Source organism: Helianthus annuus, chromosome 2 (genome assembly GCF_002127325.2).
Source record: "Helianthus annuus cultivar XRQ/B chromosome 2, HanXRQr2.0-SUNRISE, whole genome shotgun sequence".
NCBI classification, from domain to species: Eukaryota; Viridiplantae; Streptophyta; class Magnoliopsida; order Asterales; family Asteraceae; genus Helianthus; species Helianthus annuus.
The window spans coordinates 99264072-99272706 of NC_035434.2; the positions used below are offsets into that span (position 1 = coordinate 99264072).

Consider the following 8635-nt stretch of genomic DNA (forward strand, 5'->3'; position numbering starts at 1 on the left):
CCAGGCGACAGAAATAAAAAGCAGCATTAAAGCAAGCAGGAGCCGAACATTGGGTCCACATAACAAACCAATATTTGATCTCCTACAAAAGAAGGTTTCACATGCTTTCCTAGACTTGATATCCAACGAAGTAAAGGCTATAGAAACCTTAAAGGTATCTAACGGTACATACGAGTGCCATTTGCATACAAGCTGTGGGTTGTCGTGCGCGTGTCGGTTGCAACCGTATACAACGAATGGTAATACATTATTCGACCAACCACATTTTATAATCAGAGCATTTCATCACGCAAAATCTTATTCACGTTTTATGTTATTTGTTGGTATGTTTATTAGGTCAAATGATTCCGTTGGAGTTGATAGACCCCTTTTGGAAAAAGTTAAATTTGGACTCCATACTGAAACCGAGCGAGGAGGACTGTTTCGACAGGTGGCAAAGGATATGACCCTATCATTCCAACTTGATCGGGTTGGGAGGAACACAACCCTATCGATGGGTTTGGCTCGGGAGGTCGAGGGACAGGGGCTGGTTTGGTCGTACGGTGGGGATGAGGGTCACGGGGTTAAGGGAGAGGGAGTCGTGGGGAGGGAGGCGGGGTAAATGAGAGGGTTGATGCTACAGTCGATAGATCACAGGTAGCTGCGTAGGATGTACACGGTGATCGCCCGTACGATTGACGGAGCGTTAGACAGCGTGTGACGCCGCCTCCACCGAGGGTGGAGGAAAGACTCGCTCAGGTCGAGTCGGATGTAGCTGCTGTCAAATGGGATGTATAGTGGATGGTCGAGGCGATTATGGCTGTACATTCTGGCATGCGCCTACCTCCACGAGTTGGCGCTGCACCACCACCACCACCATCGCCGTAGCTGCTTATTGTATTTTTTTTTTATTTTTTTTTTTTTGTTATTTTACGTTTGAAACATTGTAAAAATTTATCTTTTTGTTTGTTTTAGGTGTAAAACATTATAAATATTAATCTTGTGCTTAGAAGTAAAGTTGTTTGTTTAATAATTGTTGTCGTAGTGTTTATTATAATCATATCACATATTTATCGTTTTATAAAGTGGAAACTTCTTAATCATTATTAGTACGTTTAACTACAAACTCGTAACGTAATCCGATGTGTATAACACTATTTAAAAAGTTACTAAACTTATTAAATGGTTTTCCGATTGCACCAAAAAATTAACTTTTCTATAGGGGCTATACGGGTTGTATAACATTATACGGCCCGTATATTTCAACACTAAAAAACTTTATCAAACCTGTGAAACAAAATTATGCAGGCCGTATAAAGTTATATTGCTTGTATATAATTGTATTCGGCTCGTATATATCTATACGACCCGTATATGTGTAAAACAAAAAAAAAATATTCCACCACATTAAATTCTGTGCGTTAACATTCTATACGTGCTGTATAGACTTATACGGGCATATACTATTAGAGATTATTAGAGATGTGAAAATAAAATTTTAGAAGTATATAAATAATGGAACCCTTTAAAACATTGAGATCAACTAAGCAAAAATGGCAAAACACAGGACCTAACAAACCTTTAACTCATTAAATAACCAAACTTTCACATATTGATTTATTTATCGTTTGGTTCGCTTACAGTTACAGCAACTACCAGAGTTTATTTATGCAAAAGAACATCCAGTAACCTCTCAAACGGGTCAAGTTCAGAATCAGAAGCCTTTAGACCGAGAAACCGGGTGAGAAAGATAAGAATCTATCATTGTTCATCATTGTAACTCTAAAATATCACCAAATTCCAAAGTTTTGCTTTCTCATTGCTTCATCCTCATTAATTTCAATTCCATTAGCTGCTGTTCTCCTCAAATTTCCCAAAATTCTTCTTCATTTTTTACAATAATTTTGCCAGGTATGTCGTTAAAAGGGTTGATTGAACATTTTAATTTTATACATGTGCTTTTGGTCCTTAATTTGAGATGGCACTCTGATCGAAGGACCAAGAATTGGAATTTTTTTTTAGTTTTAGAAATTTGCAGCTTTTTTCCACCAATATTTTGAGAGCTAACTGTGTACGTAAACGTCAAATTAGAGTTTTGCACTGAAGAATTTAGGGGTGTTCATATGAGAATTTCGACTGCCGAAACAAAAGAAAGTCGGTCGGTCAGTTTGGTCGGTTTGAATATACGCGGTTAGATGGCACTTGGAACCCGCTTTAATATATACACATAGACCGGTTATTGTACAAATTGTCTTAACGTACGCTGTGTACGAGATGCAGTACTAACATGCGATTTTTTTAACATGCGATTTTGGTTTTTTTTCAGCAACATGCGATTTTTCTTTTAACATTCGAATTTTTTTTTTTTTAACATGCGTATTTTTTTTTAACATGCGATATTTGGTTTTTTTTTTCAACACGGGAGCTTTCCTCTCTGGGGATATAACATGCAAATTTGCCATAGCGTACATTTCGAACGTTAAGGTATTTTGTACGATACAATTTCTCTCTCTCTCTATATCTATATATATATTAAGAATAATATTTTTATATTATAGAGTTAATTGCCTGGATAGTCCCTATGGTTTGCCATTTTTTCACGTTTAGTCCCCACCCTTTCAAAATAGCATGCTTGCTCCCTGTGGTTTAACAAATTGTTACTCGGATAGTCCCTACACTAGATGGGGGTTAACTTTTGGTGTTAAATGGGTGTGAAATAAGTTGATGCAGAGTTATCTTTTCAAAGGTTAGGAGGTGGGAAAGTTGTAAAAGTTTTATGATTCTTTATTTACATAATTTGAGCTTCTTTTGGTGAGAATCTTCTTTCTATCTTTGCCTTTTCTTCTTTAAGCTTAATTCACTTTTTACATGTAAATCTTTAATTGTTCATGATCATACCATTATCAAATTCTAAATTCAAACTTTAATCTAAACATTTCAGATCAATATAAATGTCATTTCGCAGCCTCATTCGCGATCTAAGAGATGGAATTGGGAGTTTATCTAGACGCGGGTTTGAAGTAAAACTTTCTAGTCTTAACAAAAGTAAATCACAGAATTATGCTGATAAGTTGGACAGACACGATCACCCGTATTTTGAATCTTGTAGCGGTTGGGCAAATCTCCCGTCTGAACTGTTAAGTGATGTGATAAAGAGATTAGAAGCGAGTGAAAGTACATGGCCCGCGCGAAAAAATGTTGTTGCGTGTGCAGCAGTGTGTAGATCATGGAGGGAAATGTGCAAAGAAATCGTTGATTCCACGGAATCTTCAGGGAAGATTACATTTCCGGTCGCTTTGAAACAGGTAGATTGTTAATTAATCAGATGGTTTTGACTGTAGGGGTATGCATGGGTCGGTTTGGTTTGGGCTGGTTTGTTTATGGGTTAAAACCGAACCTAAACGAGGTTCCGCTTTTTTGTATCTTCATACCTTATTAGTTTGGTTATAAACAGTTCCGTTTAATACGGATTAGTTAACCGTCTGCCCTAGACGTAGGTGTAAGTGGATTCAAGATGACTTGAGTTAGTAAATCCAGTTATATCTCGGGCGAAATAAAGTATTAGTAGTGTTTTTAATTTAAAAGGAGAATAAACGACAACTAATATGCTATTTATAAATATTATAACAAAACTGTAACATATTATTTATAAAAAATAAAAGTATATAAAGGATGGTTTTAATGTACGTTCGGTTAGTTCAGTTATACACATAACTGAAACACTGGTTTTTCTCAATCAGCTTGGTTATTTCGGTTTGGTTTTTTTTGTTTATTTACTTATGGTTAGATCATTCGATTTTTCTAGCTCACCCGTATATTTAAGTTATTATCGATGTTCAGTAACCCGACTAAATTACATTACAGCCAGGGCCTCGGGATACCACGATTCAGTGCTTCATTAAGAGGGATACATCGAATTTGACTTATTATCTTTATCTTTGTCTTGGCAGTGGTAAGTCTTCGCATTTCGTTTTATTTGAATAGTTCTTGAGATTTCTCTATCTTATTATCTTTATTATGTTCCTTTTTTTAATGTGAGTTCTTTAAATAATTGTATTTATAACGGTTTATCCGATTATTACAACTTCAAACAGTTTTGAGCACACCCAAACACTATCTACTATTATAAAAGTTTATACAAGTCTTCGTTATTAATTTAACGATACCAATATGCAACAGTTAAATGTCGAACAGATAATCCTGCTAACCTTACGGATCTAAGTACGTCTATGATAAAATTCTTGGCTGAACCGTACGGTTCTGAAAAAAAGAAAACCAAACCCGTGACCGGCCAAAATGATTCTGCTTGGTGATTTGAATGATGTCGTAGGTTCCAAGTTCCAAACCGTGAACCAAACTGTTATAAGATAAATCATGAACGCATGACTGCATGTTCCAAATAGAAAAAAGTTGAAAAACAATGGTCCTCGGCTCCAAGTTCCAAACCGTGAACCAAACTGTTAAACTCGGTTTTTCAAAACCATGCACTGAACCATATAAATCTCTAACTGGGCGATTTTCTTCAATTTGTGCGGTTCAGTCAAGTTTTAACAGTTTATGAACACCCGTAAATTGTAGCAGAATATAGTCAATATCTGGCAATAATATACCATTAATTTTGCGAAACTTGCAGCGTTGATGGTCGAAAACGGTAAATTTCTACTTTCTGCGAAACGAAAGTGGAGAAGTACATGTACAGAGTATATCATTTCAATGGCTGCAAATAACATATCAAGATCAAACGGCAGTTACTTTGGAAAAGTCAGGTAAATATATAATAACTTTTGCATATATTATACTATTTTGTAATGTCACACTTACAAAATCTATTACCTTTCAGATCAAATTTTCTCGGTACAAAGTTCATAATCTACGACTCCCAGCCGCCACAAACTGCCACAGCCCCTCCAGTCAGGTCAGGCTCTAGTCGTCGGTTTTCTAAACGAGTTTCGCCAAAGGTTCCATCAGGAAGCTTTAACATAGCCAAAGTTGCATACGAGTTAAACGTATTGGGAAAACATGGTCCGCGTAGGATGCACTGCATAATGCACACGATCCCCATCTCCGCCCTAGAGCCTGGTGGCACCAACCACCTCGTTCCACGATCATTTGACAACTCATTTCGTAGCATCTCATTCTCCAAATCGGTTGATGACCCAAGTGAGTTTGGTAGCTCCAGATTTTCAGACATTGCAGGAAATGGTGACCGTCCGAAAAGCATGCCTTTGGTTCTGAGAAGCAAAGAGCCGCGGTGGCATGAAGAGTTGCAATGTTGGTGTCTTAACTTCAAAGGACGGGTAACGGTGGCGTCTGTGAAGAACTTCCAGCTTACTGCCGCCACCACCCGTCCGCGCAGGCCACAAACCGCGGAAGCCCCTTCGGAATCTGGTCATGATGATGTGATCTTGCAATTTGGTAAAGTTGGAAAAGACATTTTTACAATGGATTATATGCACCCATTATCTGCATTTCAAGCTTTTGCCATATGCTTGAGCAGCTTTGACACAAAAGTGGCTTGTGAATGAAAAAGGGGCTTCACTATTACGTCTATGTGTTGTATATATATATTATTATTATACTTAATTTGTAAGTATTTCGTTTTTTTAGTTTTGATTGAAATATTTCATCTGTTTGTACTTTGTAGAAATTCATTAAGACCAAAGAAATATATAATCTCAACTTTAAGGAATTGGTAGCCTGGTAGGGCACTAGGCGGTCAATGAGTCGAACATGGGCTGTTTAGATCTCTATATTCAAAGTTGTAAGTTTGTAGCTTGGCTGGTTTGTTTATTGTTTGTTAATTATCAATTGATCTATTCTATACACAATTGTTATTTTTATATATACTTGTAAACAGAGGTGACAAAATTGACCCAACTATATAAGTTTGGCCTGATTTAGGTGCTAAAAACAAAGCAATGGGTTAATTTGGGTAAGGCTTTATAATTAAAGGGTCATGGGCAAGTTTAAATTAACAAATAAACTCATAGATAAAGATGGGCCAAGAAATTAAAGAAGTGGGTCACAGTGGATTCATTTGGAACCTAAAATCTAACGACAATTCTTTAACAGTTGAACGAATTCACCATAAATCTCTCCATCCGGTGACCAAATTCCCAAAATCATCACTATCATTCCGGTGAATTCACCCAATCTATTCGTCGATTCAGAGTTGTAATTGTAATTATATATTATTTGTCATAGTTGTATATAGTTATTTTATTATGTAATATCTTTTTATTAATTTAAAGTTATTATGTAATATAGTTATTTTATTATGTAATATCTTTATTATTATATTATTTGTCATAGTTATATATAGTTATGTGAAGGGGTAAGGTCCCAAAAACCTCATAAAAAGGATGTGAGACCATACCACCAACTGACTTTTCAACCTTTTTAACCTTGCGCGGCCGCGCATTAGTCTTACAAAAGGAAGAAAGAAACCAACAAGCAATAGTCGCGCGCCCAAAAGGAAGCTTAAACCCTTGCGCCGCTTTCCTTTTAACAAAGGGCTAAAACCCTGAGATCAATATGTCTGCCCGAATATCCAAACTTGGATATTATTTTACCCAGACGTGGGATCTATTCAGCTGTGTGCACACCGTAAGGTGTCACACTAGATTACAGCAGTAACCTTCTAGAAGAAATATGATCGTGCACCACCCAGACGGTTGTAACCGTCTGGACACGTGTCATCATCACAAACATCCTTGAAATCACCACGATAGCATGTAATTGGAGAATGATCTCCACTCAAACCACTTTCCACGTGGCAATTCCCCAACCGTAGATCAAGTCGTGATCCGTGTGCATTCACATCAGGATCAAAACAATGTAACAAAGATCAAAAGGACATAACGGAAGGAAAAATAACCGCTACGGCGTCAGCATCTTCCGTTATCTTTTCAATAACAGATTTTCCCTCCCAAAACTCCCGGTTATAAATAGGAGAACTCTTCAGGTATGAACTCGGATCACATTTCACTACTCAAACACTTTTATCTTCTCCGTTACAAATACTTATTCTCACACCGGAGTCGGGTCAAGGAGAGAACCCTCTTCTCCCCTTGACGAGGCTAACGGTGCTCTGTTTTGCAGAAATCACCGGAGAAAGAACTTAGCTGCAACTGAATCAATTGAGAGAGAACTAACCTTTTGTGTGGATTCAAACCCCCTAGATATCTCGGTTCCGACCATTTATCTAGTGTTTCTTCATTGGCGCCCACCGTTTTCTCAGTTTTTCTAGTTTTTATCTCGTTTCGATTCAGTTCATCTCATTTTTCTGCCTTTGCACATGGCAGAAAATTCATTTCCTCACCGACAACATGGTTCTCGACCAAACGTCGGAAACAAATTCCAAATAGCAGGATCCCCAAAACATGGGGTTAGCAAGTACCAAATTGCTTTGAACGCAATCACCAGATCTGATTCCCCAAACATCAGATCTGGAGAAGGAGTCCACACTACAGAATTGGACCTAGTAACCCCACCTTGGGGAAACATCCAATCCAAGCAGTACAAAGATAACAGTCATCAGAAACAAATACACATGGTTCAAGGAGGACCATCACGAAGATCAAGCAAGCGAAGCTATGATCAACACTGGAGAGGACAGCAAGTCGTGTTCCCTGTTGTTCCTAGGGGCCCTCAGGAAGAACGACCAGTGATTATCACTGGTATTTTTGGTCATTACCGGACAGACTATATGTTCATAGATCCCGGAAGTTCGATGGACATCATCTATGAACAGTGCTTTAAACAGCTAGATCCGGAAGATAAAGCACGTTTAGAACCGGTTGATTTTCCTCTCACCGGATTCTGTAATGAAGCTGTTTTCCCGTTAGGGCAAATTGCTTTCCCAGTGACCTTATCAGATGGCAGACACTCACGAACAGTTACAGTAAATTTCATGGTCATGCCAGCAACATCACGACATGACATTTTGCTCGGGAGAAGATCACAAAGAGAATTCAGCATGATCACTTCCATTCCACATGCAGCTTGTGGATTTCCGACAGAAACCGGAGTTGCAATTCTCTATTCAAGCAAGGAAGTCATGTCCGTCGACGATGAACCACCAGCAAAGGCAGTCAAAGCTTCAGCCCCAAACGAACCAGAAAAATGGGTTCTGAACGACGAGTACCAAGAGCAAACCATTCTGCTAGGACACGCCATGTCACCAACAATACGTGTACAGCTGAAAAGGTTGTTGTCTAACAACAAAGATATATTTGCCTGGTGCCCAGCAGACATGACTGGAGTTCCACGTGATATCGCGCAACATTATTTAAACATCAAACCATCAGTAGACCCGGTTGTTCAGGGAAGGCGCAGTTTCAGCGAAGAAAAAGAAAAAGCGATGGACGAGCAAGTAACAGAGTTGCTCAACGCGGGAATCTTGCGCAAAGTAAAATACCATACATGGGTTGCCAATCCAGTCATGGTACAAAAACATAACGGCGGGTGGAGAATGTAAAGACCTCAACAAAGCGTGCCCCAGAGACTGCTATGCGCTCCCAGAGATAGACAAGAAAGTAGATTCTTTAGCATCATTCAGATGGAAATGCTTTCTTGACTGCTATAAGGGTTATCACCAGGTCCAGATGAAAGAAGAAGACGAAGAAAAAACTGCATTCCGCACAGACAAAGGCAT

The 8635-nt window shown here is 38.4% G+C and overlaps 1 protein-coding gene across 4 annotated transcripts; it reads left to right on the forward strand.

Moving 5' to 3' along the window:
• Positions 1 to 1601: 1601 nt before the first annotated feature.
• LOC110915792 (tubby-like F-box protein 8) lies at positions 1602 to 5668 on the forward strand. Of its 4 annotated transcripts, none has more exons than XM_022160548.2 (5): positions 1602 to 1720; positions 2921 to 3284; positions 3844 to 3931; positions 4613 to 4745; positions 4820 to 5562. In XM_022160548.2, exons 2-5 carry the CDS (start codon positions 2931 to 2933, stop codon positions 5502 to 5504), a joined length of 1260 nt encoding a protein of 419 aa, XP_022016240.1. In that variant the 5' UTR covers positions 1602 to 1720; positions 2921 to 2930; the 3' UTR covers positions 5505 to 5562. The 4 variants fall into 4 exon arrangements, with proteins under 4 accessions (XP_022016240.1, XP_035834711.1, XP_022016239.1 ...); XM_035978818.1 differs by having other exon boundaries at positions 1618 to 2463; positions 4820 to 5668; XM_022160547.2 differs by having other exon boundaries at positions 1618 to 1890.
• The last annotated feature ends 2967 nt before the right edge of the window (positions 5669 to 8635 follow it).

What these genes read in the sequence shown, in the direction of transcription:
- LOC110915792 (XM_022160548.2), top strand. Translation starts at nt 2,931, where the DNA reads ATGTCATTTCGCAGCCTCATTCGCGATCTAAGAGATGGAATTGGGAGT. An exon ending in TTCCGGTCGCTTTGAAACAG is followed by an intron (nt 3,285 to 3,843) that starts GTAGATTGTTAA and finishes ATTACATTACAG; the next exon opens with CCAGGGCCTCGGGATACCAC. An exon ending in AGTTACTTTGGAAAAGTCAG is followed by an intron (nt 4,746 to 4,819) that starts GTAAATATATAA and finishes ATTACCTTTCAG; the next exon opens with ATCAAATTTTCTCGGTACAA.